This window comes from Salmo salar, chromosome ssa02 (genome assembly GCF_905237065.1).
Source record: "Salmo salar chromosome ssa02, Ssal_v3.1, whole genome shotgun sequence".
NCBI lineage: Eukaryota > Metazoa > Chordata > Actinopteri > Salmoniformes > Salmonidae > Salmo > Salmo salar.
In genome coordinates this window covers 81,447,551-81,469,393 of record NC_059443.1, presented here as the reverse complement: position 1 = coordinate 81,469,393, position 21,843 = coordinate 81,447,551, and the positions used below count along the sequence as shown (strand labels likewise).

The 21,843-nt window shown below is 43.1% G+C and overlaps 1 protein-coding gene across 4 annotated transcripts in view; it reads left to right on the top strand.

The window, feature by feature from the left end:
• Nucleotides 1-21,843, top strand: part of LOC106594732 (protein sidekick-1) — a 438,074-nt gene that overhangs the window by 308,316 nt on the left and 107,915 nt on the right. For 2 of the 4 annotated variants that reach the window (XM_045713026.1, XM_045713027.1), the window contains exons 16-20: nt 8,644-8,784; nt 10,295-10,476; nt 12,650-12,765; nt 13,513-13,708; nt 14,940-15,038. In XM_045713026.1, coding sequence (XP_045568982.1) covers nt 8,644-8,784; nt 10,295-10,476; nt 12,650-12,765; nt 13,513-13,708; nt 14,940-15,038 — 734 coding nt within the window. The other 2 variants (XM_045713029.1, XM_045713028.1) reach the window with 2 other exon arrangements.

Sequence of the window (21,843 nt, the reverse complement as noted above, 5' to 3'; positions counted from 1 at the left end):
CTTTCTCTCCATCCCTCTCCCTAAATCTCTCTCTCTCTCCCCCTTTCTCTCCCCTCCTCTCCCTAAATCTCTCTCTCTCCCCCTTTCTCTCCCCTCCTCTCCCTAAATCTCTCTCTCTCCCTCTTTTTCTCCCCTCCTCTCCCTAAATCTCTCTCTCTCTGTCTCTCTATCGTCCCATATATCTATGTCATTATTAGTGTCCAGCTGCTTTAACCAGACAGTTTGAGTCCAGAAATAACTGACAGAAATACAATAATATGTGTTTCTCATTTTCTACACACACGTTGTAATCTGTTCAGCAGACAGAGAGAGAGAGAGAGAGAGGGAGGTAGAGAGAGAGAGAGGTAGAGAGAGAGAGAGGTAGAGAGAGAGAGAGAGAGGTAGAGAGAGAGAGAGAGGTAGAGAGAGAGAGAGAGGTAGAGAGAGGTAGAGAGAGGTAGAGAGAGAGAGAGGTAGAGAGAGAGGTAGAGAGAGAGAGAGGTAGAGAGAGAGAGAGAGAGAGAGCAAGAAGAGAGACAGCGGTAGAGGTAGAGAGAGAGAAGAGACGTAGAGAGAGAGAGAAGAGACGTAGAGAGAGAGAGAAGAGACGTAGAGAGAGAGAGAAGAGACGTAGAGAGAGAGAGAAGAGACGTAGAGAGAGAGAGAGAAGAGACGTAGAGAGAGAAGAGACGTAGAGAGAGAGAGAAGAGACGTAGAGAGAGAGAGAAGAGACGTAGTAGAGAGAGAGAGAAGAGACGTGAGAGAGAGAAGAGACGTAGAGAGAGAAGAGACGTAGAGAGAGAGAAGAGACGTAGAGAGAGAGAAGAGACGTAGAGAGAGAGAGAGAGAGAAGAGAGGTAGAGAGAGGTAGAGAGAGGTAGAGAGAGGTAGAGAGAGAGAGAGAGAAGAGAGGTAGAGAGAGGTGAGAGAGAGGTAGAGAGAGGTAGAGAGAGGTAGAGAGAGAGGTAGAGAGAGGTGAGAGAGAGGTAGAGAGAGGTAGAGAGAGGTAGAGAGAGGTAGAGAGAGGTAGAGAGAGAGAGAGAGAGAGAGAGAGAGAGAGAGAGAGAGAGAGAGAGAGAGAGAGAAAAAAGTGTTATAAACTAGTAGGTAATATTGATGAATCAAAGCCCTTATTAAAGTAGGAACACCTCCAGTAGACTAGATGATGTCACTACAGTCCACTGTTAGACTAGATGATGTCACTACAGTCCTCTGTTAGACTAGATGATGTCACTACAGTCCACTGTTAGACTAGATGATGTCACTACAGTCCACTGTTAGACTAGATGATGTCACTACAGTCCACTGTTAGACTAGATGATGTCACTACAGTCCACTGTTAGACTAGATGATGTCACTACAGTCCACTGTTAGACTAGATGATGTCACTACAGTCCACCGTTAAGACTAGATGATGTCACTACAGTCCACTGTTAGACTAGATGATGTCACACTACAGTCCACTGTTAGACTAGATGATGTCACTACAGTCCACTGTTAGACTAGATGATGTCACTACAGTCCACTGTTAGACTAGATGATGTCACTACAGTCCACTGTTAGACTACATGATGTCACACTACAGTCCACTGTTAGACTGGATGATGTCACACTACAGTTCATTTTTAGACTGGATGATGTCACAATACAGTCTGCTGTTAGACTAGATGATGTCACACTACAGTCCACTGTTAGACTGGATGATGTCACACTACAATCCACTGTTAGACTAGATGATGTCACACTACAGTCTGCTGTTAGACTAGATGATGTCACTATAGTCCACTGTCAGACTGGATGATGTCACACTACAGTCTGCTGTTAGACTTCATCACACCAAGAAAACATTACATTTCTTATTTCTCTCTCTCTCTGTCTCTCTGGGTGATCAGGGAGTCGTTACGGCAACGGTCTCCATGGAGGCATGGGGTCAATAGAGTCAAGGTGTCCAAGGAGAGTCCCTGTCTGATCAAAGGACCCCAGATTTCCTCCAAACTGAGAAACCTCATTGAAGTAGCCAATTACCACACACACACACACACACACAGACACACCACTAACATGGTAAAAGAGAAACCATTTACAGGGAAGGAATCTGCATAAATGGCAGATAAATCAGGACACAGGGCTGAGGAGTGGAACTCTCAAACCTTTTCATTTTGGTTTAAAAGAAACTACTTTTAAAATGACTTAAAATTACTTTCAATCTCTGTCCTTCTCTCTCTGCCTCCTTCCCTCGCCCCCTCCCTCTCCCTCTCCCCCTCCTTCCGTCCCTCTCCCTCGCTTTCTCCCTCTCCCCCTCTCTCTCCCTCTCTCTCTCCCTTTCCTTCTCCCTCCCCCCCTCCCCCTCCCTCTCCCATCAATCTTTAGCAGAGTGCTACATGCTATGCACGCACACAAACTGTAGACATTCTTTCTGTGTCTAATGTTGTTGAACGCTCGTTTCCCTGGTGTGGGTTGCCATCGGTAACGAGGTAGCATCTGGCTTCAGCTGCAACGCTTCCACCCTCCACAGACCAAGGTCACACACACACACACACACACACACACACACACACACACACACACACACACACACACACAAATACACACAAACACAGTGTTTTCATATGACTGAGACTGTGAGAGAGCGACAGAGATATCTAGTATTTAAAAAATGTAAAGTCAGAAGCTCTGGGTGAACTACTACCGCCAGTGGTCAGGTGCCCATCCACTATACACCATCCACCTCCACTATACACCATCCACCTCCACTATACACCATCCACCTCCACTATACACCATCCACCTCCACTATACACCATCCACCTCCACTATACACCATCCACCTCCACTATACACCATCCACCTCCAGTATACTCCATCCACCTCCACTATACTCCATCCACCTCCACTATACACCATCCACCTCCAGTATACCCCATCCACCTCCACTATACCCCATCCACCTCCACTGTACCCCATCCACCTCCACTATACACCATCCACCTCCACTATACACCATCCACCTCCACTATACACCATCCACCTCCACTATACACCATCCACCTCCACTATACCCCATCCACCTCCACTATACCCCATCCACCTCCACTATACCCCATCCACCTCCACTATACACCATCCACCTCCATTATACACCATCCACCTCCAGTATACACCATCCACCTCCAGTATACCCCATCCACCTCCACTATACACCATCCACCTCCAGTATACACCTTCCACCTCCAGTATACCCCATCCACCTCCAGTATACCCCATCCACCTCCAGTATACACCATCCACCTCCAGTATACACCATCCACCTCCAGTATACCCCATCCACCTCCACTATACACCATCCACCTCCAGTATACACCATCCACCTCCAGTATACCCCATCCACCTCCACTATACCCCATCCACCTCCACTATACCCCATCCACCTCCACTATACCCCATCCACCTCCACTATACACCTTCCACCTCCACTATACACCTTCCACCTCCACTATACCCCATCCACCTCCAGTATACACCATCCACCTCCAGTATACACCATCCACCTCAAGTATACACCATCCACCTCCAGTATACCCCATCCACCTCCAGTATACCCCATCCACCTCCAGTATACCCCATCCACCTCCAGTATACCCCATCCACCTCCAGTATACCCCATCCACCTCCACTATACCCCATCCACCTCCACTATACACCATCCACCTCCACTATACACCATCCACCTCCACTATACCCATCCACCTCCACTATACCCATCCACCTCCACTATACACCATCCACCTCCACTATACACCATCCACCTCCACCATACCCCATCCACCTCCACTATACCCCATCCACCTCCACTATACCCCATCCACCTCCACTATACCCCATCCACCTCCACTATACACCATCCACCTCCACTATACACCATCCACCTCCACTATACACCATCCACCTCCATTATACACCATCCACCTCCAGTATACACCATCCACCTCCAGTATACCCCATCCACCTCCAGTATACACCATCCACCTCCAGTATACCCCATCCACCTCCACTATACTCCATCCACCTCCAGTATACACCTTCCGCCTCCACTATACCCCATCCGCCTCCACTATACACCATCCGCCTCCACTATACACCATCCGCCTCCACTATACCCCATCCGCCTCCACTATACCCCATCCGCCTCCACTATACCCCATCCGCCTCCACTATACCCCATCCACCTCCATTATACACCCTCCACCTCCACTATACCCCATCCACCTCCACTATACACCATCCACCTCCACTATACACCATCCACCTCCAGTATACACCATCTACCACCAGTATACACCATCTACCACCAGTATACACCTCCATTATACACCATCCCCCATCCACCTCATTATACACCATCCACCTCCATTATACACCATCCACCTCCATTATCCACCATCCACCTCCATTATACACCATCCACCTCCATTATACACCATCCACCATCCACCTCCATTATACACCATCCACCTCCATTATACACCATCCACCTCCACTATACACCATCCACCTCCACTATACACCATCCACCTCCACTATACACCATCCACCTCCACTATACACCATCCACCATCAGTGTCTGCGGTGCCACTGCCACTGAATGTCCTGACAAGTCACTAGAATGTCCTGATAAGTCAGCAGAATGTCCTGACAAGTCAGCAGAATGTCCTGAAAAAGTCAGCAGAATGTCCTGACAAGTCAGCAGAATGTCCTGAAAAAGTCAGCAGAATGTCCTGACAAGTCACTAGAATGTCCTGACAAGTCACTAGAATGTCCTGACAAGTCCCTAGAATGTCCTGACAAGTCAGCATAATGTCCTGACAAGCCACTATAATGTCCTGACAAGTTAGCATAATGTCCTGACAAGTCACTAGAATGTACTGACAAGTCCCTAGAATGTCCTGACAAGTCAGCATAATGTCCTGACAAGTCAGCATAATGTCCTGACAAGCCACTATAATGTCCTGACAAGTTAGCATAATGTCCTGACAAGCCACTATAATGTCCTGACAAGTCAGCATAATGTCCTGACAAGTCACTAGAATGTCCTGACAAGTCACTAGAATGTCTTGACAAGTCAGCATAATGTCCTGACAAGTCACTAGAATGTCCTGACAAGTCACTAGAATGTCCTGACAAGTCACTAGAATGTCCTGACAAGTCACTAGAATGTCCTGACAAGTCAGCATAATGTCCTGACAAGTCAGCATAATGTCCTGACAAGTCAGCATAATGTACTGACAAGTCACTAGAATGTCCTGACAAGTCAGCATAATGTCCTGACAAGTCACTAGAATGTCCTGACAAGTCAGCATAATGTCCTGACAAGTCACTAGAATATCCTGACAAGTCAGCATAATGTCCTGACAAGCCACTATAATGTCCTGACAAGTCAGCATAATATCCTGACAAGTCACTAGAATGTCCTGACAAGTCACTAGAATGTCCTGACAAGTCACTAGAATGTCCTGACAAGTCAGCAGAATGTCCTGACAAGTCACCAGAATGTCTTGACAAGTCACCAGAATGTCTTGACAAGTCACCAGAATGTCTTGACAAGTCACCAGAATGTCTTGACAAGTCACTAGAATGTACTGACAAGTCACTGGAATGTACTGACAAGTCACTAGAATGTCCTGACAAGTCAACAGAATGTCCTGACAAGTCACTAGAATGTACTGACAAGTCACTAGAATGTCCTGACAAGTCAGCATAATGTCTTTACAAGTCACTAGAATGTCCTGACAAGTCAGCATAATGTACTGACAAGCCACTATAATGTCCTGACAAGTCAGCATAATGTCCTAACAAGTCACCAGAATGTCCTGACAAGTAGGCATAATGTCCTGACAAGCCACTATAATGTCCTGACAAGTCAGCATAATGTCCTGACAGGAAAATAATGACATTTTAAAAGTCAGGACTTTTACCATGTCCTGAATTTGTTAAAATGCTATTTTAGGTTTAAGGGTTAAGGTTAGGTTTAGGTTGAGGGTTAGGGGTTAGGTAAAAATAAATGTAAAAAAGCTGAGTGTGTGTATAATGTAATGTAGTAGAAGTATAGCCTCAGCTGTAAAGCTACTGGTCTGTATCACATAGCAACACATCACCAACCTGCCTCACACATCCAGTCTAACAAACACCTTTCTCCCTCTCTTACACACACACACACACACACACACACACACACACACACACACACACACACACACACACTCTCTCTCTCTCTTACACACACACCCACACACACCTACACTTACTCATACAAACTCACACACACACACACACACACACACACACACACACACACACACACACACACACGTGCACACACACACACACACACATGTGCACACACACATCTGCACACACACACGTGCACACGCACACACACACACAGATTAACATGCTATGGTTAATGTCTAAAAAGCTTATGGAGAATCGCTCAGCTGCTTAAAGAGGGGGATGGTGGGAGAGAGAGAGAAAAGAGAGAGCCCAAGACAGAGAGAGGGAGAGATAGATTTAGGGAGAGAGGGAGAGATAGATTTAGGGAGAGAGGGAGAGATAGATTTAGAGAGGGATGGAGAGAGAGGGAGAGGGGGAGGGAGAGAGAGAGGGGAGAGAGGGAGAGATAGATTTAGGGAGAGGGATGGTGAGAGAGGGAGCGAAAGAGAGACAGAGAGAGAGAAAGACACACAGAGAGACAGAGACAGTGAGACTCTTACTGAATGTAAAATAAATCTGTAAATGTAATCCAGGGAGGGAAAAGGGCCATCAGAGAAATTAGACAGTCCTAAAGCTGAAACGGGGTGTTTGCCATATGGCTGTGAGAGACGCTTAATACAGTGGAATGGACCGGCACAACACTGTGGTTAGGGTGAGAGATGCTTAACACAGTGGAATGGACCGGCAGAACACTGTGGTTAGGGTGAGAGACGCTTAACACAGTGGAATGGACCGGCAGAACACTGTGGTTAGGGTGAGAGACGCTTAACACAGTGGAATGGACCGGCAGAACACTGTGGTTAGGGTGAGAAACGCTTAACACTGTGGAATGGACCGGCTGAACACTGTGGTTAGGGTGAGAGACGCTTAACACAGTGGAATGGACCGGCTGAACACTGTGGTTAGGGTGAGAGACGCTTAACACAGTGGAATGGACCGGCTGAACACTGTGGTTAGGGTGAGAGACGCTTAACACAGTGGAATGGACCGGCTGAACACTGTGGTTAGGGTGAGAGACGCTTAACACAGTGGAATGGACCTGCTGAACACTGTGGTTAGGGTGAGAGACGCTTAACACAGTGGAATGGACCGGCTCAACAGTGTGGTTAGGGTGAGAGACGCTTAACACAGTGGAATGGACCGGCTCAACAGTGTGGTTAGGGCGAGAGACGCCTAACACAGTGGAATGGAGCGGCTCAACAGTGTGGTTAGGGCGAGAGATGCTTAACACAGTGGAATGGACCGGCTCAACAGTGTGGTTAGGGCGAGAGATGCTTAACACAGTGGAATGGACCGGCTCAAAACTGTGTGTTTGTGTGTTAACGGCCCAGCCAAAGTTACTTGAAAAACAACGTGGGGCGGAGGAGCCTAAATTACTGATTAGAGATGGAGAGAAGAGGTTGGAGAGAGAGGGATGAGAGAGGATGGATAGAGAGAGAGAGGGGTGGATAGAGAGATGATGGATGGAGAGAGAGGGGTGGATGGAGAAAGAGATGGAGAGCTGCTGTCATCCTAACAAATACTGATTTATCTATTAAAGACACACTGCACTGAGAGTCCTCTACCAATACCCAACTCAGAGGCCTTGTAGTTAGAGAGTCCTCTACCAATACCCAACTCAGAGGCCTTGTGGTTAGAGAGTCCTCTACCAATACCCAACTCAGAGGCCTTGTGGTTAGAGAGTCCTCTACCAATACCCAACTCAGAGGCCTTGTGGTTAGAGAGTCCTCTACCAATACCCAACTCAGAGGCCTTGTGGTTAGAGAGTCCTCTACCAATACCCAACTCAGAGGCCTTGTAGTTAGAGTCCTCTACCAATACCCAACTCAGAGGCCTTGTAGTTAGAGTCCTCTACCAATACCCAACTCAGAGGCCTTGTAGTTAGAGTCCTCTACCAATACCCAACTCAGAGGCCTTGTAGTTAGAGAGTCCTCTACCAATACCCAACTCAGAGGCCTTGTGGTTAGAGAGTCCTCTACCAATACCCAACTCAGAGGCCTTGTAGTTAGAGTCCTCTACCAATACCCAACTCAGAGGCCTTGTAGTTAGAGAGTCCTCTACCAATACCCAACTCAGAGGCCTTGTGGTTAGAGAGTCCTCTACCAATACCCAACTCAGAGGCCTTGTGGTTATAGTGTGCAAAGCTGTCATCAAGGCAAAGGGTTGCTACTTTGAAGAATATAAAATGTTTTTTTTATTTTAACACATTTGTGGTTACTACATGATTCCATGAGTGTTATTTCATAGTTTTGATGTCTTTACTATTATTCTACAATGTAGAAAATATTGAAAATAAAGAAAAACCTTTGAATGAGTAGGTGTGTCCAAACTTTTGACTGGTATGTGTGTGCCATGGAATCGGTACATCTAAAATCTGTTGTGTTTGTGTCCTCCCAGATTGATGCTGAGAGAGGAGGCTCCCAGTGCTCCTCCTAAGAACATGGTAGCGTCGGGTCGGACCAACCAGTCTATCATGGTCCAGTGGCAGCCTCCCCCAGAACCACAGCTCAATGGAGTGCTCCGAGGATACGTACTCAGGTAGGAGGGGTACGAGTGTTGGAGCTAGATGCAGTAGATAGTAAATACTACAGTATTATCCCCCCAAAAAACAATGGAGTAAAAACTACTGTAATGTCGGCAAAAACACGAAACTTATTTTTTACTACAGTATTTAATTTGCATATGCCTTTCCCATTCCCCTTCCACATATCCAAATGTGTGCCACCCATAAGTGAGAAACCTACAGGTTATAGTAAAGACCCCAGTCCTCCCTACAGACAGGTTATAGTAAAGACCCCAGTCCTCCCTACAGACAGGTTATAGTAAAGACCCCAGTCCTCCCTACAGACAGGTTATAGTAAAGACCCCAGTCCTCCCTACAGACAGGTTATAGTAAAGACCCCAGTCCTCCCTACAGACAGGTTATAGTAAAGACCCCAGTCCTCCCTACAGACAGGTTATAGTAAAGACCCCAGTCCTCCCTACAGACAGGTTATAGTAAAGACCCCAGTCCTCCCTACAGACAGGTTATAGTAAAGACCCCAGTCCTCCCTACAGACAGGTTATAGTAAAGACCCCAGTCCTCCCTACAGACAGGTTATAGTAAAGACCCCAGTCCTCCCTACAGACAGGTTATAGTAAAGACCCCAGTCCTCCCTACAGACAGGTTATAGTAAAGACCCCAGTCCTCCCTACAGACAGGTTATAGTAAAGACCCCAGTCCTCCCTACAGACAGGCTATGTGGAAAATGTGTCCTTTAAGTTTTTCTCCAGTAGGTTTCCTCAAGTAAAAAGCCTCCAATTCTATGTCAAAGATAATGCAACAAAAACACTACATTAGTTACTATAGTATATGTTACAGTTTTCTTTTATTACAGTAAGTATACCATAGATACCTATAAATACTACAGTATTCTACAATCTGCAAAAACACTACATTAGTTACTATAATACCCCCTGTTTATAGCCCCATTATTGTTAAGCCATTATCTTGTGTTACTTTTTGATTATTTTTAATTTTAATTTTCTTAATTCTACTTCTTGAACTGCATTGTTGGTTAAGGGCTTTTTGTAAGCATTTCACGGTAAGGTTGTTGTCGGCACATGTGACAAATACAGTTTGGTTTCATTTGATTTATAGTATATGCTACAGTTTTTTTTTACTACTGTAATTATACTGTAGATGCCTGTAAGTACTACAGTATCCTACAGTACACTATAGTAAATAGTGTCGAGTTTCTTTAGAGAGAGAGAGAGAGAGAGAGAGAGAGAGAGAGAGAGAGAGAGAGAGAGAGAGAGAGAGAGAGAGAGAGAGAGAGAGAGAGAGAGAGAGAGAGAGAGAGAGAGAGACCATGTCCTCTATGCCATTGGTATTGTCCATTGTATGGCTATTTTGACCCTTAATTATTGTTGTTACTGATTGTCCCGTTGACAATTTAGATTATTATTATTAAATGAATCACTTAATTTCCAAAGTACGTTTTGGCAATATGTACATTGTTACGTCACGCCAATAAACCGTGGGTGTGTGTGTGGTGTGTGTGTGTAGGTATCGTCTGGCAGGTCTACCAGGAGAGTACCAAGAGAAGAATATCTCTAGTCCAGAGACTAACTACTGTCTACTATCAGACCTCATTATCTGGACTCAGTATCAGATACAACTGGCTGCTTACACTGCTGCAGGCCTCGGGGAATATAGTACTGTTGTTACTGAGTACACACTACAGGGAGGTAGGTACTATACACTATATACACTATACACTGCTGCAGGCCTGGGGGAATATAGTACTGCTGTTACTGAGTACACACTACAGGGAGGTAGGTACTATACACTATATACACTATACACTGCTGCAGGCCTCGGGGAATATAGTACTGTTGTTACTGAGTACACACTACAGGGAGGTAGGTACTATACACTATATACACTATACACTGCTGCAGGCCTTGGGGAATATAGTACTGCTGTTACTGAGTACACACTACAGGGAGGTTGGTACTATACACTATATACACTATACACTGCTGCAGGCCTGGGGGAATATAGTACTGTTGTTACTGAGTACACACTACAGGGAGGTAGGTACTATACACTATATACACTATACACTGCTGCAGGCCTGGGGGAATATAGTACTGCTGTTACTGAGTATACACTGCTGCAGGCCTGGGGGAATATAGTACTGCTGTTACTGAGTACACACTACAGGGAGTTTTAATTTGACCCTGATTCTCACAGCGGGAAAGTAATCTTGCAGCAACAGGAAGTTTGAGTTATTATGTGGATTTTCATTCATGGACATTTTTGTAGGAGTTGATACAATCAAGTCAGACATTTTATAGTGGAAATGAGAACCTTTAGAAGCCTGGGCTTCAGGAACATTCTCTGAGACAACAGAGTGGTCAGATTCTGATAATACATCCCCTGTACACACACACACACACCGACTATACATACACACACTGACACGGGTTACACCCACTGAACTTTGTCTGGGCTCTGATTGGTTAAAATGACCATGACTGCATTCCTTAACCCTGCCTTGCCCATAACACTGCCATTAGAGAGAGAGAGAGAGAGAGAGAGAGAGAGAGAGAGAGAGAGAGAGAGAGAGAGAGAGAGAGGTCAGTCTGAGTGAGTGAAAGGGCAGTAGATCAATAAATCTAGTTCTAACTGGTATTGTTCCCTCTCCATTAAAACATTACCAAAGACAGTTATACACACTCAGTGTGACTCTAGATGAGGTGGTGTATAGAGGCTGGGGAGAGAAGCTTGTTCATTAAATTAATGTGGTTTGATGAGAGGGGCCGCAGTAAACCGGACACACACACACACACACACATGCACACACACAGATCTCTTCATGACTGTGAGCTTGACAACCCCACTTCAGTGGTGTAGAGCAAGATTTCCCTTCCTGGTGCCTCCTGAGGATAGGATGTAGTGTCCACTGTGCTGCTGTGCTGGAGTAGAGTAGTGCTGCTGAGGCCCCAGAGGACACAGCATGGCAGGGGAGAGAGAACATCTTAACATCCATTAAACCTCTCCTTTTCCTCTTAATATATCTATCAGACTTTCATTGCACTAGGTTAATAGAGGGAGTTTACACTATGATAATAGAGGGAGTTTACACTAGGTTAATAGAGGGAGTTTACACTAGGTTAATAGAGGGAGATTACACTAGGTTAATAGAGGGAGTTTACAGTATGTTAATAGAGGGAGTTTACACTAGGTTAATAGAGGGAGTTTACAGTATGTTAATAGAGGGAGTTTACACTATGTTAATAGAGGGAGTTTACACTAGAGGGAGTTTACACTAGAGAGAGTTTACACTATATTATTAGAGGGAGTTTACGCTATATTAATAGAGGGAGTTTACACTAGAGGGAGTTTACACTAGAGGGATTTTACACTAGAGGGAGTTTACACTATATTATTAGAGGGAGTGTACGCTATATTATTAGAGGAAGTTTACACGATATTATTAGAGGGAGTTTACACTAGAGGGAGTTTACATGATATTATTAGAGGGAGTTTATGCCATATTATTAGAGGGAGTTTACACTAGAGGGAGTTTACACTATATTATTAGAGGGAGTTTACGCTATATTATTAGAGGGAGTTTACACTAGAGGGAGTTTCCACCAGAGGGAGTTTACACTATATTAATAGAGGGAGTTTACACCAGAGGGAGTTTACGCTATATTATTAGAGGGAGTTTACACTAGAGGGAGTTTACACTAGAGGGAGTTCACATCATTTTCTTAGAAGTGTAATTTATTTTCAAATGAGGGATGGAAGTGAACAAGTGCACACTTCAGGAGAAATTATAGGTTGTTGGGATGCAACCGCAGTGTGTGTGTCCGACGTGTCCTCTTCCTGTCTCTCTCTGTGTCTCTCTAGTCCCCACAGCGCCCCCTCAGGCTGTAGAGGTAACAGCAGTCAGCTCCTCCACGATCAGATTCACCTGGAACCCTCCGCCTCAGCAGTTCATCAACGGGATCAACCAGGGATACAAGGTAGAAACAGTCAATCAACCAGAGATACAAGGTAGAAAACAGTCAATCAACCAGAGATACAAGGTAGAAAACAGTCAATCAACCAGAGATACAAGGTAGAAACAGTCAATCAACCAGAGATACAAGGTAGAAACAGTCAATCAACCAGAGATACAAGGTAGAAAACAGTCAATCAACCAGAGATACAAGGTAGAAACAGTCAATCAACCAGAGATACAAGGTAGGAAACAGTCAATCAACCAGAGATACAAGGTAGAAACAGTCAATCAACCAGAGATACAAGGTAGAAAACAGTCAATCAACCAGAGACAGGGTTAGGGTTAAGGTTAGCTCAGGGTTAGGGTTAGGGTTAGCTGAGGGTAACAATTAGGGTTATCCCAGTTTTAGGGTTAGCCCAGGGTTAGGGTTAGCCGAGGGTAAGGATTAGGGTTATCCCAGTTTTAGGGTTAGCCCAGGGTTAGGGTTATCCCAGGGTAAGAGTTAGGGTTAGCCTAGGGTAAGGGTTATCCCAGTTTTAGGTTTAGGTTTAGTTTAGGTTAGGTTAGGGTTAGCCCACATTGTTCAGGATGTGTATGTTCATGTTTTTCTGAAACATCTCCCCACTCTCTCTCTCCTCCCCCTCTCTTTCTCCCCCTCTCTTTCTCCCCTCTCTCTCCTCTCTCCCCTCTTTCTCCCTTCTCTCTTTCCTTTCTCTTCTCTATTCTCTCTCTCCCCTCACCCCTCTATCTTGCCCTCTCTCTCATTCAGTTGCTAGTCTGGCCGGAGCACTCCCCCGAAGCTGTAACCATAGTGACCATCACCCCCGACTACCCCGGTTCCCGCCTCACCGGATTGGTATTTGGACTCATGAAGTACACCTGGTATTTAGGCTCCGCCCTCTGCTTCACCACGCCTGGCGATGGACCCAAGAGCCCTCCCATACTGCTACAGACACACGAAGACAGTACGCACACACACACACACACTTCTCTCTCCCTCTCTCCCTCTCTCCCCCCTTCTCTCTCCCTCTCTCCCCCCTTCTCTCTCCCTCTTCTCTCTCCCTCTATCGCCCTTCTCTCCGCCCTTCTCTCTCCCTCTCTGGGATTGGGGTATTGTACAATAGATATTGATTGGGTGTAGGGTGTGTATCAGGGTTAACGGTGGGTATAATTCATGTACAATAGATATTGATTGGGTGTAGGGTGTGTATCAGGGTTAACGGTGGGTATAATTCATGTACAATAGATATTGATTGGGTGTAGGGTGTGTATCAGGGTTAACGGTGGGTATAATTCATGTACAATAGATATTGATTGGGTGTAGGGTGTGTATCAGGGTTAACGGTGGGTATAATTCATGTACAATAGGTATTGATTGGGTGTAGGGTGTGTATCAGGGTTAACGGAGGGTATAATTCATGTACAATAGATATTGATTGGGTGTAGGGTGTGTATCAGAGTTAACGGTGGGTATAATTCATGTACAATAGATATTGATTGGGTGTAGGGTGTGTATCAGGGTTAACGGTGGGTATAATTCATGTACAATAGATATTGATTGGGTGTAGGGTGTGTATCAGGGTTAACGGTGGGTATAATTCATGTACAATAGATATTGATTGGGTGTAGGGTGTGTATCAGGGTTAACGGTGGGTATAATTCATGTACAATAGATATTGATTGGGTGTAGGGTGTGTATCAGGGTTAACGGAGGGTATAATTCATGTACAATAGATATTGATTGGGTGTAGGGTGTGTATCAGGGTTAACGGTGGGTATAATTCATGTACAATAGATATTGATTGGGTGTAGGGTGTGTATCAGGGTTAACGGTGGGTATAATTCATGTACAATAGATATTGATTGGGTGTAGGGTGTGTATCAGGGTTAACGGAGGGTATAATTCATGTACAATAGATATTGATTGGGTGTAGGGTGTGTATCAGGGTTAACGGTGGGTATAATTCATGTACAATAGATATTGATTGGGTGTAGGGTGTGTATCAGGGTTAACGGTGGGTATAATTCATGTACAATAGATATTGATTGGGTGTAGGGTGTGTATCAGGGTTAACGGTGGGTATAATTCATGTACAATAGATATTGATTGGGTGTAGGGTGTGTATCAGGGTTAACGGTGGGTATAATTCATGTACAATAGATATTGATTGGGTGTGCGTGCGTGTGTGTGTACAGCACCAGGTCCGGTGGGTCACTTGAGCTTCACTGAGATCCTGGACACGTCTCTGAGAGTGAGCTGGGCAGAGCCTAAAGACAAGAACGGCATCATCACAGGTGAGATGGAACACTGGTACTCTAGAACCCTGCTCTAGAACTACAACACTAGAACCCTTCTCTAGAACTACAACACTAAAAATTAGAACAAACATAGAATGTAGAACTACAACACTAGAACTATACTCTAGAACTACAACACTAGAACCCTTCTCTAGAACTACAACACTAGAACTCTGCTCTAGAACTACAACACTAGAACCCTTCTCTAGAACAACAACACTAGAACCCTTCTCTAGAACTACAACACTAGAACCCTTCTCTAGAACTACAACACTAGAACTATACTCTAGAACTACAACACTATAACTCTGCTCTAGAACTACAACACTAGAACTCTGCTCTAGAACTACAACACTAGAACCCTTCTCTAGAACTACAACACTAGAACTATACTCTAGAACTACAACACTAGAACCCTTCTCTAGAACTACAACACTAGAACTATACTCTAGAACTACAACACTAGAACCCTTCTCTAGAACTACAACACTAGAACTATACTCTAGAACTACAACACTAGAACTATACTCTAGAACTACAACACTAGAACTATACACTAGAACTACAACATTAGAACTATACTCTAGAACTACAACACTAGAACTCTGCTCTAGAACTACAACACTAGAACTATACTCTAGAACTACAACACTAGAACTATACACTAGAACTACAACACTAGAACTCTGCTCTAGAACTAAATGTATTTTCTCGTTCCATGGCACTGTGTGCTCACGTAGGCCTAAATGTGTTTATGAATAACGTCTATACAACGTCTATACAACGTCTACACAATAGAACGTCTATACAACGTCTATACAACGTACTAGGTTCCTGTCAGTTGTAGCGTTGCCTATGTGAGGCAGATTCTCAAAACGATCTTCTGTTGATATGGCATTATAGAAGGACTGAGTTTGGACGAGCCTGTCTTTGGTAATTGGACAAGGGGCGCTCTTTGAAAAGGGGGATGGATAGCCTACTTGAACAAGTGAAATGCAGGTATGTGACTTGTGAATAATGAAAAGGCAAAAGGATGTGTCAAAGCTGCTCTCAGAAGACCATTTAAAACCCCCTTAATCCAATTAAGCGAAATGGCAAGAAACCAATATTTATTTTGTGTTTCTAAATAGGAGATGAGTCATCATAAAAGACACGTCTCTCCTTCCATGGGCACTGTGTATAGGCTGTTCTTCACAATACACACAATCATCAACTGTGTATAGGCTGTGCGTCACAATACACACAATCATCAACTGTGTATAGGCTGTTCTTCACAATACACACAATCATCAACTGTGTATAGGCTGTGCTTCACAATACACACAATCATCAACTGTGTATAGGCTGTTCTTCACAATACACACAATCATCAACTGTGTATAGGCTGTTCTTCACAATACACACAATCATCAACTGTGTATAGGCTGTGCTTCACAATACACACACAATCATCAACTGTGTATAGGCTGTTCTTCACAATACACACACAATCATCAACTGTGTATAGGCTGTTCTTCACAATACACACAATCATCAACTGTGTATAGGCTGTGCTTCACAATACACACAATCATCAACTGTGTATAGGCTGTGCTTCACAATACACACACAATCATCAACTGTGTATAGGCTGTTCTTCACAATACACACAATCATCAACTGTGTATAGGCTGTTCTTCACAATACACACAATCATCAACTGTGTATAGGCTGTTCTTCACAATACACACAATCATCAACTGTGTATAGGCTGTGCTTCACAATACACACAATCATCAACTGTGTATAGGCTGTTCTTCACAATACACACAATCATCAACTGTGTATAGGCTGTGCTTCAGAATACACAAATCATCAACTGTGTATAGGCTGTGCTTCACAATACACACAATCATCAACTGTATATAGGCTGTTCTTCACAATACACACCATCATCAACTGTGTATAGGCTGTGCTTCACAATACACACAATCATCAACTGTATATAGGCTGTGCTTCACAATACACGCCATCATCAACTGTGTATAGGCTGTGCTTCACAATACACACAATCATCAACTGTGTATAGGCTGTGCTTCACAATACACACAATCATCAACTGTGTCACCGTTAAGACCTGCTTTTTGTGGGTCTTAAAAAACTTGCCATTGACGCTTCATGAAATGATCACCGCTGCACCTGTTTTTAAGGACACACCTCAAATATTGCCACCCCACCCACCTCAGCGCAAGCGAGCTGACAGGTAAATTGCAGAACCTGCCGTTACAGCAGGAAAATACCACTGCACCAGTTTTTACATGATGAAATTGCAAACTAACGTTTGCACCCGCCAAAAATAGAGCCTAGACCTCTACTCTGCTCAAGAACTAGAACATTACACTAGAACTCTTACCTGGTTTACTGTAGAACTACAGCACTAGTGTAACCGATGTGAAATGGCTAGCTAGTTAGCGGGGTGCGCGCTAATAGCGTTTTAATCGGTGACGTCACTCGCTCTGAGACCTTGAAGTAGTTGTTCCCCTTGCTCTGCAAGGGCTGTGGCTTTTGTGGAGCGATGGGTAACGATGCTTCGGCGGTGGCTGTTGTCTATGTGTGCAGAGGGTCTCTGGTTCAAGCCCAGGTAGGGGTGAGGAAAGGGACGGAAGCTATACTGTTATACTAGGACTCTACTCTGTTCTAGAACTAGAGCACCGGAACTTTAATTTACTCTAGAACTACACCACTAAAACTCTATTCTATTCTAGAACTAGAATTCTACTTTACTCTAGAACTACACCACTAAAACTCTATTCTACTCTAGAACTACAACACTAGAACTCTACTTTGCTCTAGAACTACAACACTAGAACCTTATTCTACTCTAGAACTACAACACTAGAACTCTATTCTACTCTAGAACTACAACACTAGAACTATACTCTCGTCTAGAATGAGAAAATTGGAACACTACTCTGCTCTAGAACTAGAACACTAGAACTCTTACCTGGTTTACTGTAGAGCTACAGCACTAGGACTCTAGTCAGCTCTAGAACTGGATCACTATAACTCTACTTTCCACTAGAACTACATCACTTCAACTCTACTCTGCTCTGGAACTAGAACACTAGAACATTAGAACCTGTCTCTAGAACTATAACACTAGAACTCTACCCTGCTGTAGAACTACAACACCAGAACTCTACTCTGGTCTAGAACAAGAACACTGGAACTCTACTCTGGTCGAGAAGAAGAACAATGGAACTCTACTTTGCTCTAGAACTACAACACTAGAACTCTAAACTGCTCTAGAACTACAACATAATAGTCAGTGTATTGTTTTATTAAATAATGAATATTTAGGATTCCTCTAACTTATATCAGACCTCTAACTTATATCAGACCTCTAACTTATATCAGACCTCTAACTTATATCAGACCTCTAACTTATATCAGACCTCTAACTTCCATCATGTGCACATTCAGATAGTCTTGTCCATCTATGCCTACTGTCCCCTCGTATACCTTGTCTGGCAACATTGATATTGTGTCAGATAGTAACCAATACCAGACATAATTAACCATATAGGCTATAAAGCCTTGGCTACAGGTTAAACAATGTACAGCTCTGATTTTCTCCCCATTATAACTGTCAAGGGGGGTAGATAACAGTGGTTTCCTTGACAAGGGTAGAATTGGAGCTTTCCAGAAATGCCAGAAGTATTACTGTACTCCTAGTAGTCAACAAATAACATTAGTGTTTCCCACAGGAAAAAAGTAACCACAACTTACATTTGCGGACCGCGGCACAAGAGTTGCAACACAGATGAATGAATAACAACACAGATGAATGATTAACAACACAGATAAATGTTTAACAACACAGATGAATGATTAACAACACTGGAACACTAAATTACCTAGCTCTAGAACACTAAAGTACTTATCTCTAGAACTACAACACTAAAGTAATTAGCTCTAGAACTAGAACACTAAAGTACTTAGCTCTAGAACACTAAAATACTTAGCTCTAGAACTAGACCACTAAAGTAGTTAGCTCTAGAACTAGAACACTAAAGTACTTAGCTCTAGAACTAGAACACTAAATTACTTAGCTCTAGAACTAGAACACTAAAGTACTTAGCTCTAGAACACTAAAGTACTTAGCTCTAGAACTAGAACACAAATGACTTAGCTCTAGAACACTAAAGTACTTAGCTCTTGAACTAGAACACTAAGGTAGTTAGCTCTAGAACACTAAAGTACTTAGCTCTAGAACTAGAACACTAAAGTACTTAGCTCTAGAACACTAAAGTACTTAGCTCTAGAACACTAAAGTACTTAGCTCTAGAACTACTAAAGTACTTAGCTCTAGAACTAGAACACTAAAGTACTTAGCTCTAGAACACTAAAGTACTTAGCTCTAGAACTAGAACACTAAAGTACTTAGCTCTAGAATACTAAAGTACTTAGCTCAAGAACTAGAACACTAAAGTAGTTAGCTCTAGAAATAGAACACTAAAGTACTTAGCTCTAGAATACTAAAGTACTTAGCTCTAGAATACTAAAGTACTTAGCTCTAGAATACTAAAGTACTTAGCTCTAGAACTAGAACACAAAATTACTAAGCTCTAGAACACTAAAGTATTTAGCTCTAGAACTAGAACACGAAATTACTTAGCTCTAGAACACTAAAGAACTTAGCTCTAGAACTAGAACACAAAATGACTTAGCTCTAGAACACTAAAGTAGTTAGCTCTAGAACTAGAACACTAAAGTAGTTAGCTCTAGAACTAGAACACAAAATTATTTAGCTCTAGAACACTAAAGTAGTTAGCTCTAGAACTAGAACACTAAAGTACTTAGCACTAGAACTAGAACACAAAATGACTTAGCTCTAGAACACTAAAGTAGTTAGCTCTAGAACTAGAACACTAAAGTAGTTAGCTCTAGAACTAGAACACTAAAATACTTAGCTCTAGAACTAGAACACTAAAGTAGTTAGCTCTAGAACTAGAACACAAAATTATTTAGCTCTAGAACACTAAAGTAGTTAGCTCTAGAACTAGAACACTAAAATACTTAGCTCTAGAACTAGAACACTAAAGTAGTTAGCTCTAGAACTAGAACACTAAAGTAGTTAGCTCTAGAACTAGAACACTAAAGTAGTTAGCACTAGAACTAGAACACGGAATTACTTAGCTCTAGAACACTAAAGTAGTTAGCTCTAGAACTAGAACACTAAAATACTTAGCTCTAGAACTAGAACACTAAAGTAGTTAGCTCTAGAACTAGAACACTAAAGTAGTTAGCTCTAGAACTAGAACACTAAAGTAGTTAGCTCTAGAACTAGAACACTAAAATACTTAGCTCTAGAACCTCAACACTAAAGTAGTTAGCTCTAGAACAATAACTAGTGAAACCTAGTCTACTCTGTCCTCTCTCAGTGAAGTAGTGATGTTTCATCTGTTGTTATGCTCTGTATGACAGCCCTGCTGCTTCTCTTCACATTAACTATCACACACACACACACACACACACACACATTACACACACACACACACACACGCACACATTACACACACACACACACACGCACACACACATTACACACACACACACGCACACACACATTACACACACACACACACATTACACACACACACACACACACACACACACACACACACACACACACGCACACACGCACACACACATTACATACACACACGCACACACACATTACATACACACACACACGCACACACACACACACACACACACACACACACACACACACACACACAGGTATAGGTATGGTGTGATGAGTGAGTGTGTGGATGTCCATCTCTTTCCCAATTCAATTTAAGGCTTTATTCACATGGGAAACATATGTTTGCATTGCAAAAGCAAGTGAAGTAGATAACAAACAAAAGTGAAATAATCAATAAAACATTTGTAACAGTAAACATTACACTCACAGAAGTCCCAAAAGAATAAAGACAAGTCTAATGTCCTATTATTTATATGTACAGTGTTGTAACGATGTGCACATGGTTAAAGTACAAAAAATTAAATTAAAATAAATAAACACACATAAAGGTTGTATTTACAGTGTTGTTTGTTCTTCACTGGTTGACCTTTTCTTGTGACAACAGGTTAACCAATAGATATGGAAATTTATCAAAATTGGGTTTGTTTTCTAATTCTTTGTGGGTCTGTATAATCTGAGGGAAATATGTGTCTCTAATATGGTCATACATTTGGCAGGAGGTTAGGAAGTGCATCTCAGTTTCCACCTCATTTTGTGGGCAGTGTGCACATAGCCTGTCTTCTCTTGAGAGCCAATGTGTCAAGTAATTATCTTTTTGTTTTCCATTGATTTGGTTGGGTCTAATTGTGTTGCTGTCCTGGGGCTCTGTGACGTCTGTTTGTGTTTGTGAACAGAGCCCCAGGACCAGCTTGCTTAGGGGACTCTTCTCCAATTCTTCTCTGCAGAATTGATAATTAGTGGGTATCGGCCTAATTCTCTCTCTCAATTAAATTTAAGGGCTTTATTGGCGTGTGGAACATATGTGTCATATTGGTGTATGTAGGTGGCAGGGAAGTCAGGCGCAGGAGAAACCAAGTTGGTTAAATATGGAGTATTTATTAAAAAAACATACTCCATAACCAAAGTACAAAATAAACGGGGTAAAGAATACCCGTCGCTCACCGAAACACAAAATCAACATAACATAACATACAAACAATCACCGACAAGGACATGAGGGGAAACAGAGGGTTAAATACACAAGTAATTCATGGGATTGGAAACAGGTGTGTA